Here is a 24,246-nt window from a genome sequence, read left to right on the forward strand (position 1 = left end):
CGCCCCCCCGATCTCTTCATCAGCCGCCCCCCCCCCGATCTCTTCATCAGCCGCCCCCCCCGATCTCTTCATCAGGTCGTCGTCCCCCCCCCCCGATCTCTTCATCAGCCGCCCCCCCCCCCGATCTGTCCATCAGCCCCCCCCCCGATCTGTCCATCATTTCATTTGTCACAGGTGTTGGTTCAGTTTTAGTCAGTGACTCAAATCTCTTTCCATACTGTTTTCTTTCTGTGAGAATAGATGTATGTATCATAAATATTTTATTGTTAGTCATCATAGCACTTACTAAACATGTAATATATTTATAGCAATTTATATACATAGGGGATGAGTTATAACTTAGTAAAGCAAAGTGTCTTGTTTTTCAGTAAAACACTGTCTGTTTCTCACAGGAATAGAACATGTATTTCTTTTCTAGTAAAATCTCTTGGTCCAAAGTAATATTCTTGGCTTCTCCCACCCCCATCCTCCCCCATGACATGGCACAGTCTAAGTCCAAAATTCAGCAGCCAAAATTCTGGTTACAAGGAAATTGGTGTCACTCATGAAAGATATGAACTTCATTGAAAAACTAAAAACAAAAAATAAATTAAACACGACCTATTACAAAAAAAGTGACTGAAATGTATTCAAGGACGTAATACATTATTCGGATTTGTATGACTGAATAAATCGGTTAAGCTTTGCTCTTATGGTTTACGACATTATTCACCCCCTCCTCTGTGTGTTATAGCCTTGAACCACAACTAACCATCTGTTATTCTCTATTCGGGACAGTTTTGATTGATATATACAAAGCACAGTTGTGAAGCATGAATGTGTTGCCTAAATGCAAATCTATTGGCCTCAATTGTATTTTTGGCATCATCCCAAATTTTGTTTATATCACAATGACATGGTGCAACTTGCATAAAAATCGATGTCCATAATGGTTTAAGCACCCTTGCTATAACATTGTCCTTGGATGCAGTTGATCACTGCTGCTAGCACCACAAAATGTATTTTGCCTACAGAACAGTAGTGACTGCATTTCAAAAGTATTTCACTGGTTGTGAAATTATTTGGCATTTCCTAAGGATGAGATGAGGCACCATATAAATGCCTCTTTTTACTTGCTTTTCTCTCTTTTACACATATATATGTGTCTATCACTACTGATTTTATCTGATGGAAGTGATAATAAAATTACATTTTATATGGACAAAACATACCTTCACAGTGAGGTAGTGGCACAGTGCAGAACTACTAGCATTCCTAAGGGATATATGTGCCCATGTGCCCATGGTACATTCCCCAAAATGAATCAGCAGCAGCAAAGTGGGAAAATCAAATAGAAAATGAGAAGGAGGAAAAAAGAGTAATTATCAATAGCAGTGGAGAAAATCTTTAAGGGAAAACTGTTGTGACTTTTAAATACTTAGGTGCAACAAATGTAAAAGAGTACTGTATATTTGTGCTGCAGTTCAACAAGTACTTGTAATGCTGAGCTAATGGGCTGTGCTGTCAACCTATTAGTTTTTCATTGACAACGTTTGTCTATTTAGTCTATGCAGCACTTACGTGTAAATGTAATACTCCTGAGGAGAACCTTTTTTGTTATGGAAGCATGTGTTTGTATGTGTTGTGTATATGAATATTAATTGAATATTTGTAATACTATACTGTTAGAATTTATACTATACTGTTAACTGTTTTATAGAAGGAAGAAAGAGGTATTCCTTGGAGAGATTCTGAAATGCATCTCAGTTCATTTATTTTCCATCTAATTACTCCTTGCCGTCATTAATGGTTATCTTGGCTTTAACCTTATTTTGAAAACTATTCATGTTTCTTCATGCAATTAGCTAATTGCCATTAAATAACAACTGAAAATGCTAATGTTAATAATTATTATAAAAACCTACTAGATTTTACTGTTTGAAACATTTTGAATAATACTTGTGGTTTTTTTTATGAGGAGTATTCAGAACCTCATCCCTGGTCTTTTCCAGACAGCTCCGCCATTGATTATTCAAACATGTATTAACTCTTGTCATTTCCGTAGCTTTTAAAGGATTTTCCAGATGAGCTGAGGTCAGACATCACTATGCACTTGAACAAGGAAATTCTACAGCTTTCTCTGTTTGCCTCTGCCAGCCGTGGCTGCCTTAGGTCTCTCTCCCTGCACATCAAAACCTCTTTCTGTGCTCCAGGCGAGTACCTCCTTCGACAGGGAGATGCACTGCAGGCCATCTATTTCGTCTGCTCAGGTTCCATGGAAGTGCTTAAAGGTACCATGGTGCTGGCGATACTTGGTAGGTTCTATAATTATGCTTTAATTGCAAACATAAAAAAGCCTTCAAAATTTAGCATTTTATTATACGACCAATGACAAGAAAATTAAATAACCCCTCAAATATTATGACTGCTTTAATTTCTGAGAACCAATCAAATTCCGTACCTCGCATGCTCCGTGAACTCTGCGTTCCTCCAACTCTGGCCTCTTGTGCATCCCCCAATTCCTTCACCCCACCTTTGGCGGCCGTGCCTTTAGCCGTCTAGGCCCTAAGCTCTGCAATTCTTTCCCTAAACCTCCCCGCCTCACCACCTCTCTCTCCTACCTCTTTGACCAAGCTTTTAGTCAACCGTCCTAATATCTCCATTGGCTCAGCATCAATTTTTGTTTGATAACGCTCCTGTGATGCGCTTTGGGACATTTTACTATGTTAAAGGCGCTATATAAATGTGAGTTGTTGCTGTTTTGTCACTAAATTTTCTGAAAAATATGTAATACACAATATTGCAGAAGACAAAGAAAACAAAGTACAAACATGGGAGCAAGAATATTTCTAGCTGTTATATGTAGTGACATTCTGAGTGCATTGTGATGGTTCTCTTTGTTTGATATTTCTAGGAAAATCATAAACATTTTCCTTTACAATTTGCAGTAAGTTTATATCACATGTTTAGTTTCCTCCAGCTCAGACGGAATTACCAACACAGTTGTAGGGACCAAAATAGTTTATTAAAGCAAGATATGGTCCAACAAGTAATTTAGTTTTCTTGGTGAACACTGTATAATATTCTACAAGAACATGTTGAACAATGTTGTAAAGATGGTGTACTCCATGGTACTAACAGACATGCCCAGAGCCATACACAAGTCTTCAATCTCAGGTGGTGGTTTATTTATGCTGTATACAACTGATACAAAAATAAAGCAAAACTTGAGAGACAGACCGAGAGCTTAAGAGAGCAATAGGTGAAACAAGGGGAAGCACACAAAATTAACCTTGATAACCCTGCAGTCTTACCTGGTGTTATGAGAGAAGAGACTCTCTATTTTTGTACTTTTGTCCCATCTCCTATTCCCATTATGAACTAGCACCTGAGGTAATGATAGGTACTTAGAAGCCAAGTTAAATCTTTCATGATTGGTGCTAATAATCATCTATTTCTAACCCACCTCCCGTTAAATAATTAATGGGAAAAAATGCCCTTTTCCCTAGCAATTGTACAGGCATCTTGTAACGTCACTCATATTTTACTTCTAAATGTAAGATTTAAGAGGTAAGATAGATATGAATAAAAAGGCCATTTTGCCCATCTCAATTATCAATTGTGAAAGACTCGACAGTATTCCCATTACAGCACCTATGCGTTCAAATGACATGTAACATGAATGTAAATTAAAGAACATCAGGAGTAAATTAATTCCCATAATTGTCTTTCTACTTTTGAATGTCCCTTCATTGACAAAATTAATTGTTACCCACATTCGTTTATTATATGGAATTTGTCCCTCAGTGATAGTGATTAAAGTTTTAGAAATTTGTTCCAAAACAGATAACATTTTCTTTTTTCAAATATATTGGTTGCTTTATATATTTATCTACTCCATGGAAACACACATAATTATAATCATGTGCCATTTTTTAATTCAAAATTTAGGTGAAGGGACGAGGCAGCAAAGTTAAAAAAACAGAGAGAAGATGAGAGGGTAAATTGCAGATGTAACCCCACTATTTAAAAAAGGAGGGAGAGAAAAAACAGGGAATTACAGACCAGTTAGCCTAACATCAGTAGTGGGGAAAATGCTAGAGTCTATTATAAAAGATGTGATAACAGAACACTTGGAGGGCCTCAATGGGATTGGACAAAGTCAGCATGGGTTTATGAAAGGGAAATCATGCTTAACAAATCCACTGGAGTTTTTTGAGGATATAAATAGTAGAATAGATAGGAGAGAACCAGTGGATGTGGAGTATTTGGATTTTCAGAAGGCTTTTGATAAGGTCCCACACAAGAGGTTAGTGTGCAAAATTAAAGCACATGGGATTGGGGGGACTATACTGGCATGGATTGAGAATTGGTTAACAGACAGGAAACAGGGAGTAGGAATAAACGGGTCTTTTTCCGGGTGGCAGGCAGTGACTAGTGGGGTACCGCAGGGATCAGTGCTTGGGCCCCAGCTATTCACAATATATATCAATGATTTGGATGAGGGAACTAAATGTAACATTTCCAAGTTTGCAGATGACACAAAGCTGGGGTGGAATGTGAGTTGTGAGGAGGATGCAAAGAGGCTCCAATGTGATTTAGACAAGTTGGGTGAGTGGGCAAGAACATGGCAGATGCAGTATAACGTGGATAAATGTGAGATTATCCACTTTGGTTGTAAAAACAGAAAGGCAGATTATTATCTGAATGCTGATAGATTGGGAAAAGGGGAGGTGCAACGAGACCTGGGTGTCCTTGTACACCAGTCGCTGAAAGCGAGCATTCAGGTGCAGCAAGCAGTTAGGAAGGCGAATGGTATGTTAACCTTTATTGCAAGAGGATTTGAGTACAAGAGCAGGAATGTCTTACTGCAGTTCTACGGGGCCTTGGTGAGACCACATCTGGAGTATTGTGTGCAGTTTTGGTCTCCTTATCTGAGGAAGGATGTCCTTGCCATGGAGGGAGTGCAACGAAGGTATACCAGACTGATTCCTGGGATGGCAGTACTGACGTATGAGGAGAGATTGGGTCGACTAGCCCTATATTCACTAGAGTTTAGAAGAATGAGAGGTGATCTCATCGAAACATATAAAATTCTAACAGGACTAGACAGACTAGATGCAGGGAGGATGTTCCCGATGGCTGGGGAATCAAGAACCAGGGGTCACAGTCTCAGGATACGGGGTATGCCATTTAGAACCGAGATGAGGAGAAATTTCTTCACTCAGAGGGTGGTGAACCTGTGGAATTCTCTACCACAGAAGGCAATGGAGGCCAAGTCATTAAATATATTCAAGAAGGAGATAGATATGTTTCTTAATGCTAAAGGGATCAAGAGATATAGGGAAAAAGCGGGAACAGGGTCCTAAGTTAGACGATCAGCCATGATCATTTTGAATGGCGGAGCAGGCCCAAAGGCCCGAATCGCCTACTCTTGCTCCTATTTTCTATGTTTCTATGTAAATTCAATGTTGTATCCCTATCTGTGCCCGAGCTCAGTTTGAGTACAGCTTAATGCTTGGGAGTATGGGATCGTTGAATTTATCTGGAGGTAACTCGAGTACTGATTAAGTAACACCTAACCTGAGTTTTTATAGCTTTTTTATTCCAAAGATCTTCATAGATATCAAAAATAATATACGGACCATGCATACCAGGGTAAAACAGAAAAGAATATAATGGGGCTGAAATTACTCAGTGCACAAAGGGGCAGTGTTTTACTCGACAATACCACCGAAGAGGAACAAAAACCATGGGGGCAAAATTGGGCCATGTAGCGCCCGTTTTGTAGGCGCGATGCAGGCACCTAAGCCCCGAAAATGACATCTGAGATGCCCGCACACTTCCAACGGGAAGTGCACAGGACGCCATTTTGGTAAAGGCATTTGCACGCGCGCATCTAACAACGCCGGCAGCATGCAGAGTCGGTAGATTATGACATGAATCAGTGTGCAACGTTGATTTAAAGGGACCACTGCTATTTTGGAACTCCATGCTCCAACCAACGCACTATCTTAACCTCGCACAGCTGAACAAGACTTAAATGGCATGAAGGACCCCCCACCAGCACTATTTAAAGGGATCATGCAGGAGTTACAGGTTAGTTGCTGGATTATTTCTTCTGGCTGCTGGTGCAATTGTACATGTTTTTGGAAGTTTCCTATACTTGGATAAAGTTTCATTGTTCTATAGAGAGTGGTCTTCTAGTACTTTTAGTGGCATTTAAAATATTGTGCTGAGAAAAGTTGCTTTGAGACATGGGTGACCTGCTGGAGCTTCCTCTGGGATTGAACATGACTGGGAGAATGAAGAGAGGCCATGCAGAGCAGGACAAGCTGCTAGAGGAGGGAGGAGGAGGAGGAGGAGGAAGAGGTGGAGGTGGAGGAGGAGCAGGAAATGCAACAGGAAATGGAGGAAGAAGCAGGGAGGCTACGAGGTAGACAGGCCCTGTCTGTCAGGGCTCTGCGTGATCAGATTATTAATGAGCGATACCAGTAACCTCAATGACACCTCCCCATTCACCTAGTTCCACACTCCTTACCTTTCCTCTCTCACATGACCATCAAATCGTCCTCCTTATGATTACACATTGCTTGCTCTCTCTGCTCATTGCACAAATAAAAACCACCACCAAATGCAAATTCAAATGCACATTTCTAAATTAACACATGAAATGATTAAAACAAAATGAGACTATTCACCCTTGTGCATTCCCATAGTGTCTATCTTTTGTGTGTCTTTACCTTCCCCAGTGCTCCTGCGAGGTGCTTCCCCAGTGGCTGGAGCATGGGTGGTGGAGGGCTGCTGACCTTCAATTGAGGAGACTGCAGATGGCCTGGGAGGATGACCTCGAGCTTCAGACTGCACCATCTCAGCCTGGGCTGCAGCAGTGTGGCCTGGCTGGATGACAGGCAACAGCAAGGGGACTGGCGGAGCGGCAGGGGTGGGAGCAGGAATGCTGTCATCCTGAGAGAGTTGTAAACAATTTTACAACACCAAGTTATAGTCCAGCAATTTTATTTTAAATTCACAAGCTTTCGGAGATTTTCTCCTTCCTCAGGCAAATGTATTTGCCTGAGGAAGGAGAAAATCTCCGAAAGCTTGTGAATTTAAAATAAAATTGCTGGACTATAACTTGGTGTTGTAAAATTGTTTACAATTGTCAACCCCAGTCCATCACCGGCATCTCCACATCATATCCTGAGAGAGGACAGCAGGTTCATCTTCCATGGCACCACTGCCACTCTCCCAAGGCGGCGCCTCAGCAATCGTGGTGATCTATTGGAGAACAGATTGCTGGGCTGCTGTGATGCCCTGGAAGCCCTGTTCCATCGTGGTAACCAGAACCACGATAGCAGCAGTCTGAGCTTGTAAGGCAGCAGTCTAAGCTCCAAATGCATCAGTCAGATCTTTGAGGGCAGTTGTTTGTGCTGCAATGGAAGCTGTGACATAAGAACATAAGAAATAGGAGCCCCTCGAGCCTGCTCCGCCATTCAGTCAGATCATGGCTGATCTTCAACCTCAACTCCACTTTCCTGCCCGATCCCTATATCCCTTGATTCCCTTAGAGTCCAAAAATCTATCGATCTCAGTCTTGAATATACTCAATGACTGACTGAGCATCCACAACCCTCTCGAGTAGAGAATTCCAAAGATTCACCACCTTCTGAGTGAAGAAATTTCTCCTCATCTCAGTCCTAAATTGCCCACCCCTTTTCCTGAGACTATGACCCCTAGTTCTAGACTCTCCAGCCAGGGGAAACAGCCTCTCCGCATCTACCCTATCATGCTCTCTCAGAATCTTATATGTTTCAATGCGATCACCTCTCACTCTTCTAAACTCCAGAGAATATAGACCCATCCTTCTCAATCTCTCCTCATAGGACAATCCTCTCATCCCAGGAATCAATTTAGTGAACCTTCGTTGCACCGTCTCTGAGGCAAATATATCCTTCCTTAGATAAGGAGACCAAAACTGTACATAGTACTCCAGGTGTAGTCTCACCAAAGCTCTGTACAGTTCCTTATTCTTGTACTCCAGCCTCCTTGCAATAAAGGCAAACATACCATTTGCCTTCCTCATTGCTTGCTGTACCTGCATGTTAACTTCCTGTATTTTGTGGACAAGGACACCCAAACCTCTCTGGACACCAACATGTAATAGTTTCTCACCATTTAAAAAATATTCTGTTTTTCTATTCTTCCTACCAAAGTGAATAACCTCACATTTCCTCACATTATACTCCATCTGCCACTTTCTTGCCCACTCATTTAACATGTCTACATCCCTTTTCAGACTCTTTGTGTCCTCCTCACAAATTACTTTCCCACTTAGCTTTGTATCGTCAGCAAACTTGGATACATTATACTCGGTCCCTTCATTTAAGTCATTGATATAGATTGTAAATAGCTGAGGCCCAAGCACTGATCCCTGGGCACCCCACTAGTAACAGCTTGCCAACCCGAAAATGACCCATTCATTCCTACTCTCTGTTTTCTTTCCGTTAACCAATCCTCTATCCATGCTAATATATTACCCCCAACCCCATGAGCCCTTATGTCTGATGACATCGGTCATCAGACGCTGCATCATGTTGGGTTCCACAGTTGTGCTGATGGAGGTGACCACCGGCTCCATGTGGGAAAGGATGGGCTCCAAGTTCTGCGCAAACCCCTATGCCAAGGTGGAGCTGGACTCCTCCATGCTCCTTGACATTGTGCACAGGCTTTCCAGTGCACCAAGCATTTGGTTGTGTATGCCCATCGGCTTTCTTCTGTAGCCTGGCCCATCAAAGTCATCATCTGACTCCTCTGCAGTAGATCTAGTGTGCCGACCTCGCCCTCCGGCGAGCTGGCACCTGCAGTATCCGTTCCCCTGCCCTGGCTCCTGCGCACTTGTGCCCGGTGTCTCACCACATGCAGATCCCTCCTCTAAACCAGCCTATGAACTATGCGCAGTGACAGTCTCTGAGCTGGTGGCTGCGAGTGTAAGATCGAGTGACAGTGTGTCTTCATCATCACTGTCTTCTTCCTCTGCCTCCTCTGATGGTGCCGGTTCCAGGCCTTGGGCATCTGAAATGACAAAGGGACATGGTGAGGGGAGAGGAGAAAGCAAGACGTGCGTGCTTACACCATTACACCAGTACATGAGTCAGAAAAGATTGTGGGATGAGGGAGAAGTGGGAAGCAAGAAGGAGGATTAGACCTTCATCATCGATACCTCCAGCGCCTCCAGTCACCACAGCCTCAGTGATGGCCCTTCCAATGATGGCAAGCCCTGTCTCCTCCATGGGAGTTAGGACATGTAGGCGCACTTGACTGCTCCAGTTCTTTCCTGTTTCCTCCTGTTATGCGCCATCTTCTCCTGCAAGAAAGAGGGAAGTGTATCAGAGAGTGTCCTGCAAGATGTTTGGGTGATGTGGCTGTCATGGTTGAATAGCTGCCAGTGTGTGTGACCTGTGAGTTGTGGGTGTGCAGCCTGCAACAGTGGTAATGTGTGAGGGTGAGATGAAGCATCTGATTTGAAGAGTTGCATACTGATTAAAAGAGTTTGTTGGGTAGGTGGGTGAAGGGGGGATGTGTAGTGTATTGAGCAGTGGATGAGGCTAGTGGTGCAGTTGGTACGATATCCCACTTGAGCTCACTCACCTTGACTACTCGTGTCAAATCATTAAACTTCTTCCTGCACTGCATCAGTGTTCTTGGCGCTATGCTCCTGGCATTGACCTCGTCCGCTACTTCCTTCCACTGCCTCTTGAGCATATGTCTGGATGGCCTCCTACTCCCCTGCAAATATATGATGTCCCTCCTTCTGTCCATCTCTTGTACCAAGGCCTCTAATGCATCATCTGAGAACTTTCGTGCACGCTTTCTCGCAAGCGCAGCCATTCTTCAGTATATTGCAGCACAGATTCACTTCCCAGTTGACTTCCACCACTTCCTGCAGCCACAGTGCACCTCCCCTTTAAGAGGTGCAGGCTGCCTTTAAGTAGTGCTGGCCATTCCCGATATCTGGGGCCCCTGCCGGTGCATGCAGCCAATCAACAGCACGGGTAGCGCTGGCTGCATGCTGCAATCATTGAAATCATCAGGCAGCACGAATGTTACGGACAGGCGTGATTTAATCGTGCACTGCGATCCCATGGGGATCATCCAATATAACCTGCATAAATTTACAATTATTTTATGTGAAGCCAGGAGGAGCAGGAGTGCTGTTCCAGGTTCCAAAAGAGTAACGAAGGCTGCTGCCGCTCCGGGCTTCCCCCCCCACTCCCCCACCTGCCCAGACTGCCTTTCTACCGGTCAGGTCGTCCCTCCAAGCCACCCAATATTGGGCTGGCCGAGAGCCAGCGAGTTGCAGCCGGGCGCCCATTTGGCACCCACAACCTACTGGTCGAATGGTAATAAGTCCCTGCCCTCAAAATGAACCAGGCCTCTCACCGGTACTATCGGATGGCCAAAGGTGTGCTCCAACGGTCGTCCGTAAATAGTTAAAATCTGCCCCAGTATGTTTGGAGCTTTCAAGGAACAAGAGAGGGATTTTCAGAGGAGCAATGACCAGGGTAGTATTTATAGAATGTGTTAGCACCCTGATGGCAGTTATGTACAAACTCTTTTTGCCAGAGAATTGTAGATCGCAGGTTCATGTCTGTGGAGAGACAATGTAGTTCCCCACAGAGAGGAAAAGAAAATCACAGCATATACAGGCCCTGGCTCATGGTGGCTGATTACAATGTGTCATTGCCAGAAACCTGGGGCAGGATTTTAAAAGGGAAAAATGAGATTTTGGGGGGTGGGGGGGGGGGCGGGGGCAATCAAAATCGCTGCTTTTGGGGGTGGGCAGACATCCCGGCTGGAACCTGCCCATTTTTGAATGAGACTCAGGCAAATCTGTGTGCGTGCGCCCATCAGTCACCAGGAAGTCCCGCCCCCACTTAAATCCGGTAGGCCGATAATTAAAGGGGCAAATGTACCTCATTGAGGTACTTAAGGTAATTTATATTTTGTGTATTGGACACTTAGAATGATTTTAACGTTAAATGGGCAGCTTTCCCATGGCTTCCGATTCATGCCTGGTGAAAGCAGGCGGGAAGGGCCGGATCAGTGAAAAGTACACAAAATAAATTAAATAAAATTACATTTTCCATTGTAAAAAAAAGTTAATAAACGTTAAAAAAAATGTTAAAACAACATTGCCAGGACGCTCCCCCCCCCCCACTCTGATCCCGATGTCCGATATCTCCCCTCTGATCTCACTCGCCTCCATCTCTATCCAGAACAGCCGATAAGGTCTCTCTCTCTCTCTCTCTCTCTTCCCCCCCCTCCCCCCCCACCCCCCCCACCCCTTCTCGGATGTGTAGCCTCCTGTCTGCTGCCAGCCTATCAATCAGGCTGGCTACCGGGTGCGAAACCCAGAAGAGGCATTGGTTGGCTTGCGACCCACCTACTTCCCTTCCAGGTTTCGCATCCACAAATCCCCCCCCCCCCCCCCCCCCGCCGGCTCTCTTCCTGCCGGCATCATGCCCTGGTAACAGTTTGCCTGCCTACCCTCTCAGTTAGAGAACAATGCCTTGAGGTGACCTAAAAATGGGAGGGAGAGAATTTAGTAAAGGCTTTGCCCTTTATTATACAGGACATTTGTCACTTCATATTTTACTATAATTATTGCTATTTAACTGCCTGCTGACATTTATTTGTTGCTTGAATGACAGCGATATAGTCAGGATTATATATAACGTGGTGTTGACAGCTGTGATGAATTCTACCAGCCAAACTCAATGACAGAAAAATAAAGTTTTACACAGCTGACATCAGCCATTCTTAGGGCTTCAGTTCCTTTCATAATAAGTAGTGCAATCACTCAGATCCATGGAGCAACTTCACTGTTAGTATCTGAATTGAAAAAGTTACATCAAGTCAACATCAGTTTTATCATCATTGAACCTTCTCTGTTGCATCATACATTTCAGGTGCCACAATTATCTTAGCTTTCTGAATCATTTCACAGCAGCTCATGAGAGTAAAGAGTTCCACAAACAAGCTGCTGATTCACATTTCAGCCATGTTGGATTTCTGATTTGGTGCCTTGGCTGCACAACGAAGGGAAAGGTTTCTGTGTTCATAATTCCAACGGCTTTCTCATGTACTACACCTGACACATTTGTTCAATATATCATTGTATCAACTCTGTCCTCTTTGTGACCTTACCTGAAACATAAAACCAGGTACTTTCAAATTGAATAATCTCCTATTGAAATAATATTTTACGTGCACTGTTCACATGTATATAATGTACAGTTCATACCTCATTTGCAAACTATAATGTTTACACATTTAGGTATTTCACAGTTTGTAAAATGTAGCCACTACAGTGCCTTTGCTACAATTTATACGGCGCAAGATTTTGCTGTGAGCGGCGAATGAATGGCTTGCACTTGCCCATAGACTTGCTATAGGGTTTAGCACGGCAAGTTGCTACCAGCCAAACATCCAAATAGCACAGTGCCCTCTACAGGGCATCTGGGACCTATGTGAACAGGGCAAACAACTGTGTCTCTCCTGAATCAATCAGATTGAAGAATCGTTAATGAGCAGCGCAGAACCAGCAAGTGTAAGTTGGAATAGTGAAAACAATGTCAAATGAGGAACAGAAAGTGAAATAAAGAGGGAAAGAAAGATTGGATTAAGAGAGAAAAAAGACACAGAAAGAAAAAGTTAAAAAGAAAAATATTTAATTTTTTAAAAAATCCCCATCAATAATTAAAAGCTGGAAGAGTGAGACTCCACACTTGTAGAAGTTAATTTTCAGTGCCAGAGAGGTTGTTCGACAGTAATTAAGACTTACCATGCCGTTAAAAAGGAAACTTAGACTGGAATGGACAAGCCCTAAATTTTTGTGGCGAGTTTAGTCTATATCTATGACGTCAGTATGGGAACATCACGTTGTTCAATACATTTGAACGGGGAGCCAGATGGCGAGATGCTGTTTTCGCGCGGCTTACCTCAGGCAGCAACTTCCGGATTTCCATGTTTAACTGCGCATGTGCGCTCGCTGGTAGTTGCTGTCCAATTTGTGAATAATTAATGATGAGTGCTGATAGTCTCACCGTTATTTTCTCCGCAAAATCCGGCCCACTGTGTTTGGCACATTGCTACTGTCTTTTATCCTAAGAATGTATAAAATGCTGGAGGGTTGATTGATAGGTATAGCAACTTTTCTGAAATGCAAGGAAAGAAACCACGTCACAGTGGCCGAAATAATAGCAAGACTAATGCTAGGATGCAGAGTGAAAAAGTAGAGATGCTCAAAATAATTCAACAATCACAGTCTTCAATGGGGACTTGTAGAAAAAGAGAAAAAACAATTAGGGTTTATGTTGAAGGTGCCAATATTTGTGGATTTGTTATAGAAGTGCTTCAGCAATCCCCAAAGTGTTAGACTTGATGCATAACATTACTTTATTAATGTTGTGAGGTATGTCTGCACTACGTTCTAGAAATGATAGGGTTAGCTGTTTTTTAATTAATCCAACAATGCTGGTACACAGAGCATCTGCATTGCAGCACTTAAAACGGTGTGTTTGCATTTTTCCACTTAATTCGAAGTATAGTGCTAACCCATTGAGATGTGTGTCAAGCTTTTACTCCAAAATAATGTTGAGTGATATTCTTAGTTATAGCTATCATCTTTTCAGAACTAAATATTCTATATTTTTCTCAATAATATTGTAAACAGGCATCCAATAAAATGGTTTGACAACATTTTTATGCAGAAATTACCCCAAAAAATCTACAATAAATATTAAATAAATGACACCCAATTTGCATTGTAGAATTCATATAATTTCCCCAAAATGATAATAAATGACAAATGTTACAATGAAAAATGCTGCCTTGAAGTAAAAAAAAACTGAAGTTTGGATTGCCATTAAAATGTTTCACAAATCATCCCTGTCCAATGATGAGTGACTTTTTTTTCATTGGGAAGCTTTTGTGAACAACCAAGGCCCCTGGACAAGAGAACACCAAGGTTGAAAACAGTAGAAGAGACAATTAAAATATAGTGTGTCAGTTTGGGTTTTAAAAGCCAAGCTTGGCGTCACCAAAGTATCACTTCTTGATTTATATTTTCTTCTCTAGCTCGCTTCAACCTTGGTAGCCTCCTACTTATCATCAATCTTGAAGGCCATGACCATTCACCATGGTTTCACAATTTTAAACAGTAATCAGTACTAATTGGTCAGAAGTGGTATGACAGTCAGGGATGACATGATAATTGGTGTGGTGACAGATTTGATGAAATATTCTAAACAATATGTTCCCAACCTGGAACTTGCACTTTAAAAAAGGTTACTTTGTTAAGGTATAAAACCTCTAAGGTATTCCATTGTGCTCACCAGCCAATTAACAAGGTACAGATTATACAGCAGACATTTCAGTAAACATTTAAATGTATTACATGTAAGTATTTGACTTTAAAGGGTAATATTAGTGTTCTGTTAAGTACTAAAAATGATAAGTGTTCACTTCTAGATAAAGACTTTTACAAAACAATATAGTTTTCTCATTCACAGAGCTCCTGTTTGGAGACATATGCATCCTCTTTTTAAGAAGTCAAGCAATGAAATCCATATGCCTACATGATTTATTGATAATTGGAGGGTTGGGAATGCATCCATATTGATGGCAAAAATAAAGGTTCAGGATTAAATTGTCATTAAAATGCCAGAGTTGTAAGCTAGCAAAGACCATTTGAAATTAATGCAATGGGACTGTCATGTTTGGGGACTTTTGATCATTTTTTTCTTGATGGAAAGGATTGGGTACGAGTTATGTTTAAATGTTATGTTTTAAAACAAAGTGAATTTATACAGGCTTATTTTTTAAAAAGCCACAGGCTCCAGGTATTGAAAGTGCGTATTAGTGCCAGACGAGACAGTTTGTGGAATGTCACGGCTCATCATCTATTTCAAATGGAGACAAAGAGGGTAAATTTCCTTGGGATAAAAGAAAATACTGCAGATGCTGGAAATCTGAAATAAAAACACAAAATGATGGAAATGTTCAGCAGGTCATCTGTGGAGAGCTGTTTCTCTGTCCACAAATGCTGCCTGAACTGCTGAGTTTTTATTTTAAATTTCCTTGAGGTTTCTCCCACTCCACCACCACCATAATTTTACCGGAAGTTCAGCAGAAAGCCAGTTTACACGCATTGGGGGTAGACTTCACCTAGCCATTGCTTTCCCAGCCTGCTGCATGGTGGTGGTGGAGTGGAATAAAGAAACAAATGAACTAAAACATACTGCTAGAATCGGACTGCTACATAATACAAATGTTCATCAGTGGTCAAAGATAATGACATCCCCATCGGAAAACAAGAAGGCTGATACAGGCAGAAAAAGGATTGCCAATCTTATAATATTCTGGTGACGGAGCCAACATGCCCTCTAACTCATTTGGTAAGTAATATGTACTGTCTAAAATAAATGTATTCATATATGAGAAATAATTCTAATTTTCTATAATTTAATAAAGTTGAAAATCTGATGCATAAGGTTCCTTGATTATTTTATGTGCATGAGATAAATAAATAATTAGTTTGTTCTTTTCTAGAAAGACTTATTGTAAAAATATTTTCAGCTCATGGGTAATACAAAATGAATTAATGCAGTTTGTTCCTTCATATCTCCACAGATGTGTCTTCCACATTGGTGCATTGGCGATTTTTCCAGCCAGGAATCCTGTGCGCCTATAAACAGCTTCCCCCTGAGTTTTCTTGCGCTGTTCTGTGATTCACCCACTAGTTGCCACAAGTTGCCACTGGCCTCATTTACATGCGGGTGCCTGTCACCTAATGGCGCTGTGGAAGGGAGTTTCCTAGACTTGGACTACTAGTGACTGAGGAAAGTTAGATCTGTTTCCATTACGTGCAGCAGCTGTCAGGATCACCTGCTGAAGGCAGAAGTGAAGTGTTCCTGACAGAGAAGGGCCTACAGATCTTTTACTGAAGATCTCAGAAAGTAGGAAACCTATTTTGAAGTGTTTTTTTTAAATTCTGCCTACGGACACCTGCACTTGCTTCTGACTGCTTCTCAGAGGGTTGGAGCGTCGACAGATTTTCAGACACCTCACACACACACACCCCCGTCCAACGTCAGGGGTACTCAGGAGGAGGACTGGCATTCCCTATGAACGCCTATTCTCTTGCCTCTTCTAGATGCCACTTGAGGGCCAGGATTGCGGGAAGTGGGTAGCTCCTCATGCTGCACAGAGAGTCGGGACTGAGGTGGCCCTTCTCCCTTGGCAGCTGGCTCCTGGCATGAACCTGCTGCTGGCTGCATCTCTGGAGGGTGCTTTTGGACAGCCCGGTCTAACCTCCCACATTCAACTGGTATGCTGCTCTGATGGAGACTGCTGGAGGCCTGGCATGTGCTGATGTCCTGAAGAATGGCAGTACCCTGCAGATGAGAGTCCTAGTTGTTTGGTCCTCTTCACCATCATTTTCCTCCTCCTGTGACAACTGTAGCTGTGATGGATCTGCAGGAAGGGATGGTAGAAGGCAGGAATGGGTGAGCATCAGCCCCTTGGGATTAAGGAGACAGAGAACAAGGTGGAAGTTTGTTGGTGATTGGTGCTGCACACGGATGCAGGTGCTCAGTCAGTAACCTGGCAAGATGCTGCCAGCCTCAACATCCCCCACCGCTGGGTGCCTACCCATGACCTGCCTGGCATTGTCCTTGAAGGGGGTGAGAGGTTTCAAGTTGAGGAGTTGCCTCCGGTGGTCTGCTTTTGGCAGGCATTTTCGCCAAATTCTCCTGCAAAGAGCTAAGTAAGTGAGGGTAAGGCTGGCAATTAAGGAGTGCATGGCAAATGGCATGGGAGAGGCGAAGTAATAGATGTGTGGTGTGAGGATGTCAAAGTGCAGGAACGGGTTGTGCAAGGCAGTTGTGTGTTAAGGGAGCTGTGTAGCTATAGTGAAGCTTAGGGAGTTGAAGCACCCTTAACAAGAGAGAAATATGCACCCTAGGTTGCTGAGGGAAGTAAGGGTAAAAATTGCAGAGGTGCTGGCCATAACCTTCCAATCCTCCTTAGATATGGGAGTGATGCCAGAGGATTGGAGAATTGCAAATGTTACACCCTTGTTCAAAAAAGGGTGTAAGGATAAACCCAGCAACAACAAGCCAGACAGTTTAACCTCGGTGGTGGGGAAGCATTTAGAAATGATAATCCAGGACAAAATTAATAGTCACTTGGACAAGTGTGAATTAATACAGGAAAGCCAGCAGGGATTTGTTAAAGGCAAATCATGTTTAACTAACTTGATTGAGTTTTTTGATGAGGTAACAGAGAGGATCGATGAGGGCAACACGGTTGATGTTGTGTATATGGACTTTCAAAAGGCATTTGGTAAAGTGCCGCATAATAGGCTTGTCAGCAAAATTGAAGCCAATGGAATAAAAGGGGCAATGGCAGCATGGATACAAAATTGGCTAAATGACAGGAAACAGAGAGAAGTGGTGAACTGTTGTTTTTCAGACTGGAGGAAGGTATACAATAGTTTTTCCCAGGAGTTGGTACTAGGACCACTGCTTGTTTTGATATATATTAATGACTTGGATTTGGGTGTACTGGGCACAATTTCAACATTTTTAGATGACACAACACTTGGAAGTGTAGTAAACAGTGAGGAGGATAATAATAGACTTCAAGAGGACATAGATAGGCTGGTGGAATGGGCGGACACATGGCAAATGAAATTTAATGCAGAGAAGTGCAAAGTGATACATTTTGGCAGGAAGAATGAGGAGAGGCAATATAAACTAAATGGTACAATTCTAAAGGGGATGCAGGAACAGAGAGACCTGGGGGGTATATGCGCGTAAATCTTTGAAGGTGGCAGGACAGGTTGAGAAGCAGTTAAAAAAGCATACGGGATTCTGGGCTTTATAACTAGAGGCATAGAGTACAAAAACAACAAAGTTATGTTGAACCTTTATAAAACACTGGTTCGGCAACAACTGGAGTATTGTGTCCAATTCTAGGCACCACACTTTAGGAAGGATGTGAAGGCTTTAGAGAGGATGCAGAAAAGATTTATTAGAATGGTCCCAGGGATGAGGGACTTAGGCTACGTGGATAGACTGGAGAAGCTGGGATTGTTCTTAGAGAAGGTTAAGAGGAGATTTGATAGAATTGTTCAAAATCATGAAGGGTTTAGATAAAGTAAATAAAGAGAAACTGTTCCCATTGGCGGAAGGGTCGAAAACCAGAGGTCACAGATTTAAGCTGGTTGGCAAAAGAACTAAAGGCGACATGAGGAAAAACTTTTTTACGCAGTGTGTAGCTATGATCTGGAATGAGCTGCCTGAAAGGGTGGTGGATGCAGATTCAATCATGGCTTTCAAAAAGGAATTGGATAAATACTTGAAGGGAAAAAATTTGCAAGGCTACGGGGAAAGATTGGGGGATTGGGACTAATTGGATTGCTCTTACCAAGAGCCAGCACAGGCTTGATAGGCCGAATGGCCTCCTTCTGTGCTGTAACCATTCTATGATTATGAAGGGTTAGTTATGGAAGTGTAGCTTTAAGACGGTGAAGAGTGTGATGGCGCCCAGGATGGGCAAGGTTGAAAAGGGAGAGGTGTGCAGTGTGTTACCTTGCCTGCCCTGCTAAGGATGTGAAACTTCTTGCAGCGCTGTTCTGCAGTCATAAAAAATCTTTCAAGTGATGAGTCCTCCTAAAGTTCAGCAAACATTTCTCTGTAAACTGTATAATTGGCAATATGTGAATAGTTTTATGTTAAAATGTATTCATTGCTTTAAAAAAACACAGCTTTTTATTGTCTAATGTTTGTACATATTTATGTAGCAGTGAGCATATCCATTGTTTTGGTTACAGAATTTAAAGAAGTACATGTTATTCATTTACATTTGTTTTATTCTAAAAATGAGTGTAGTGCAGTTCACTGGACTACTTTTATGATTTTGAAATATAAGATTGATTTATTGACTTGTGAAATTTTATATAGTCATTTGACTAAACGCTTTCTATTAATTCTTTGCTCAATGCTGTTTTCCCCCTTGATTCCATATATGGATTAAAAACCTGCAATACATTGCCTGTTCACACTCCTGTTTGCAGCTTTTACAGTAATTGAAGCTTTCTATCACATGTGCTGGCTTTTTATCCCCTGATTCTGTTTTTATTGATAGAAGCCTTGATATTTGCTCCTTGGAACATATCAATAATTGTCTCCACAAAAATGTTGAAATTTCAGATCTTCCCTCAGTTGCCCATTCAGAACACTGCAGCTGATAGATTTGTTACAGATTGAACCATGGAGCAATGCCGAGCATCATTGTGTTGCATCCTGGTGTATTGTAATCCATCACCGAGATTTAACCACTCACTTTTCTATTGAAAATGTTATCATAAATGAAGAAAAGAAAAATTAAAGGCATTGCCTTAAATGTGTCAGCAGACAATAACATTTAGTTTGATCAGGACTTCAGGGGCTGACAATGTAACTGGTTGAAAAATTGGAAAATGACAGACCAGCTGAAGATGAGAACTGGCTGATTTTTTTATGGGTTGAATTGCTCAAATGGCTTGTATGAAAGACCTTTTGTCAGTATTGAAAAGGATTATAAAACAGGTTACCGCCTCCTTAAAATTGCAAGGGAGTTAAGCTTTCTTACTCTAATATCACAAATAACAATTTTATTCCATTAGTTTTTAGTTCACTAACTAAATATTTATTGCTTTCTTAAACCAATATCATAAAAGGTAAAACTACGACAATTCAAAAATAGATCACGTATTATTGTATTTTGTTCAAAATTGTTGAATAAGAAAAATTCCACAGGATCGATCTGAAGCAATGCAACAATGAAGCAGTTATAAAGTCTATAGGTTTCTCATAGTAGGAATAATTTTGAATAGTGTAAAGGACTGATCAATCTTGATATTTGTTAATGTTTAACATCAGGTCCTTAACAATATTGTCATGTTTTTTGGCTGGTTAAATGCTGAAACACTTGAGTAACACATTGATTCCAGTCATGTTAAATTAAGAAGGGATGCTAAATTTCATGGAAACTCTCACTGATGGATTTCAACCACTAAGGTGCTAAAATTCCAATTTTATGAGAAATGGGTGAAATGCCTTTTTTGAATGAAATTAACATTGTTGCTGGGCAGAGATGGAATCACGGCTGGACAAAGAGGCACATCACCTCTGTTTTCAGATGGAACTTTGAAGGTAATGATGGAAGAAGTCCTGCAAGGGAGGGTTACCCTCTTTGGGATCCCAAGACACTGCCCCATTGAAGAAACATTAGGAGGTAGCTGTAGAGCAAATGGAGTTTTAAACATGTGATGTGGATATTTAATAGCTTTAGAAAGTCTTCCATAGTAAGGCTAGGCAGTATTTCCCTATACAAAGTAGATGGGCAAAATAGGCATACCACCTTCTTACACTTTGACTTCCAGCATCTCCACACTACTGCTTTCATTGAGTGACAAGGGCAGCATGTAGCTGCAAGAAACAGAGCTGAATAGGAAGTAGCCCCCTAATTTTAGTCCCCTCAATCAATTTGAACTATCTATGCTCAATCTCCTGAGGCCTGTAAACCTAAAGGGTTGGGGTGAAGCTGGAGTCCTCCCCAAAGCTCAGGGTTAGTGCCATCTTTTTCCTGTTATTCTTCCTCCATTCACTCACTGACTCATACATACACTGCAGCAAAGCGCCATGACATACGCTATTAACTATGTAATCTCTGTTTGAGGAGATGTTTCTTTAGCCACCATCCAAAACATATGTTCCTCATTTGTTTCTATGGATGTCCCTGAAGCCTAAGATATTAGTGCCACTCAGCACGCCAGCACCTCACAGCAATCTGCATCACTCACTGCACCCATCGCAGCACCAGAACAGCTATATCCGCCCTGAGGATTTACACCGTCAGTTTGAGGTGGATTTACTGGGTGTGGAGAAACAGGAGATTGGCACTGGACTGCTTCATGCCTACTGTAGTCATGCCTATGCTGCTAGAAGCACTGTCAATATGTCCAGAGCTCTGGGCAACGAGGGCAGTGAAACCCAATTGGTCCACTAGCACATTGAAAGTAGGTGAGGCAACCTTTTGGAGACTGGAACCCTGGGCCAAAGGCTGCATGCTGAACTGCTATTCTGCATAACCGTCATACACGACTGCATAGATGGTGGTAGTGGAGTCCTCCACAGTCACAGCCGAACCTTGCAGGATAATTACACCCATTAATGAGAGGGGAAATGTTGGTGCTCAGATGTCATCCTCCTTTAAATGCAGCCACCATCAGGTCTGTATTCAAGGGCAGCTGAGGAGCAGTGTATCCATACAATGTATGTAGCAATGAGGCCCACGTGTCTCACGTGAGTATCCTAAAACCACAGTCCTGCTGTGTGTTCCCAGACATCTGTTGTGGACTGTAATTGTATGTATTCTGTGTCTCTCTCACTCACACACACACACACACACACACACACACACAGAGTTGGGTGTGTACAATAAAAATTCACCCTCTTTCAATAATTCAAGTTTCCAGTTCAGCATTTGTTCCATTGACTTTATTTGAGACCATTCTGCTGATGTAAATTCTAGTTCATGCTTAAAATTGGCAAAGTGTCGATTAAGCATGAACATGATGATTGCATTGGCTCCTAGAATTGAAATTAAAAGTGGCATTAGCATTTACAATTTGGCCAAGAATGTAGTGAACAGGCAGCAGAAATTGTGGCTGGAGCTAAAGGGAAAATTCTGAGCCCTGGTGGAAAGCACTGATTTAGAACAGGATCTGACAGCTACTGTCAAAAATGTCAATTGTAACTAGTGGTCCACTATAAAATGATCTCTTTGGAGTATGACTATTTTATAAAATACTGTAAATCTTATTCACTCTACTAGCTTCAACAATTGAAAGCGACCATGTTTTAAATAAAAACAATGTGCCATAATACTGGAGAGATCATTAAACAGTGATTTGATCAGTTTGTTACGAGTCACATTTTCGACTCTGCTTATAGTAATTGTCAACATCTGCTTTAATATTGTTTATTGTTATTCTGGAATTCCCTACCGAACATCATTGTGGGAGCACTGTCACCACAAAGACGGCAGCAGTTCAAGGAGAAAGCCCACCACCATCTTCTCAGGGCAGCTAGGGATGAACAATAAAAATGCAGCACTGCCAGCGTTGCCCACATCCCGAGAGTAAAGAAAAATTTTAAACTAAGGTGAGAGATTGGTATGGGCTTCTGCAATATCACTGCTGCCATAGGATCTAGCTTGCCCACAGAACAGGGTATGCAGTGACTTGGAGGCCAGGTGTCGCTGCTCTCTATCCTGATGGCAACACTCCCACAGCATACCACACACTCAGCTCCATCCCTGAAGACTCTCCAGGGGCCAGAAAGCAGGCAGGTTCAGGCTATCCTCCATAGCAATGGAGGTGCTGCAACCTGAAGATGGCTCATCATGAGTCCGCGCACGCAGAGATAGAAAGGCATCTCCATTAAAGAGCCTCTCTGAGGAATACAACTGGCAGCTACCTCCCAGGCTCCTGCCAGTGGCAATGGGAGTGTGCTAAGAACAAACACTAGAATAGGTAGTCAAGCACAGCATGCACCAACTATTAGGAAGGATAAGCACTGTGGAGGTAAGTAATAGGCACAGGGACATGTCATCATCCATTCATTAATAATTTATTCTTGTGCGTTATTGGCTGTATTAACAGAGTTTCATTACAGAGGTGTGAGTCTGAAATATGTAGACCAAAGGAACTGAGTTGCTGGGAAGGAAAGTGGGTATTATGGAAAATGTTAGCTTTTATGGAAGGGGAGGGGAAGAGTTGTGGTGTTGCTCAGGATCTTGAATCAAAGCATGCTGAATGTCTCAGGTAGCTTCCAAAGGACCATGTGGTGCTTTGGCCTCTTCTGCCTTCTCTGCCAGCTTCTCTTCTGTGGATTTCTGCAGCAGCTCCTCCAGGTGGACACCTTTCATGATGGCTAGGTTGTGAAGAATGCAGCACATTACAATGATGCGGGAGACTTTTGCTGGAGAGTGCTGCAGGATGATGCCTGACTGGTCAATCATGAGAGGAAATACTTGAGAATGTCACTCGTATTCTCAATGGTGGCCTGGTGGAGGCATGGGCCTGATCATATTGGCATTTGACTGGGATAGTGAGATACTGCAAAAGGGTCTTGAGCCAAGGCCTCAGTTGGTATCCTTGATCCCCCAGGAGCAGACCCTTCACTATCTGAGAAGTTGTAAAGACTGGTGGCATTGTTGACTGTCTTAAAGTGAATGCACCATGACCGCAGCTTGGAAATTTGGCAGTTACTTGCATGATGCGATGCAAGTGATCATCCATAAGCTGGGCTTTGATGGAATAGAAGCCCTTGCAATTCATGTAGTGGGCACTCCTTTCAGGAGGAGCCTGAAGAGTTGTATGGGAGCTATCAACTACCCCCTGAAATTTGGAGAATCCTGGCACTCCGAAGAAGCCCAGAGCTCACCCACTTTGCTCCCAGGTCCAGTAGGAATTTTATGTATTAGTTGGTTCTTTTGAACAATGCATCAGTCACTTATTGAATGCAATGATGCACTGCTGACTGATGATGCTAATATCCCCAGTGACCTCCTGAGAAGACCCTGTGGCAAAGAAATTTATGGCAATTGTTACATTGACTGCTACTGACAGCGCTGTGTCTGCACTGGAATGTAGCTACAGGTCCTCCTTCAACAGGTCACAGAGCTCTCGGACCAACAGTGAGGAATTTAAGCCTTTAGAAGCAATGTTCCTCTGTCAGGTCCAGGAAAGTCCTGTGGGGTTGAGAAATGTGTTGTTTTGCGTAACCAGCAAGATGCCTACCTCCTGCTCATGGGGTCTTGCAGTGCACAAATCATCTTAATCACATTTATCCACCCTCTTCCCACATCCCTTCATCCCTTCATCCCCTTTCCTTCGTCCACTAGCCAACCTAATCTTGGATGTTGACATAGTTTCTGCCTCAATCACAAACCCTGGAAATGAATTTCACAGCCTCACAACTCTCTGTGTAAAGAAGTTTCAATTGTTGTCGGTTCTAAACCTCTTGTTTAATCTTGTATCTATGGACCTTTGTTCTTGACCCCTCAACTACTGGAATCAGCCTGCTTCTATCTATCCTGTCCCACCCTTTCATAATTTTAAACACCTCTATTGCCCCGTTATCTGTGTTGTTC

The 24,246-nt window shown here is 42.4% G+C and overlaps 1 protein-coding gene across 1 annotated transcript in view; it reads left to right on the top strand.

Moving 5' to 3' along the window:
* The window catches only part of kcnh8 (potassium voltage-gated channel, subfamily H (eag-related), member 8), a 385,025-nt gene that overhangs the window by 253,505 nt on the left and 107,274 nt on the right, over window positions 1–24,246 (top strand). The window contains exon 10 of the mRNA XM_068006186.1: window positions 2,045–2,294. Coding sequence (XP_067862287.1) covers window positions 2,045–2,294 — 250 coding nt within the window. The remainder of the gene's footprint in view (window positions 1–2,044; window positions 2,295–24,246) is intronic.

Source organism: Heptranchias perlo, chromosome 2, assembly GCF_035084215.1.
Source record: "Heptranchias perlo isolate sHepPer1 chromosome 2, sHepPer1.hap1, whole genome shotgun sequence".
Classification (NCBI taxonomy): Eukaryota; Metazoa; Chordata; class Chondrichthyes; order Hexanchiformes; family Hexanchidae; genus Heptranchias; species Heptranchias perlo.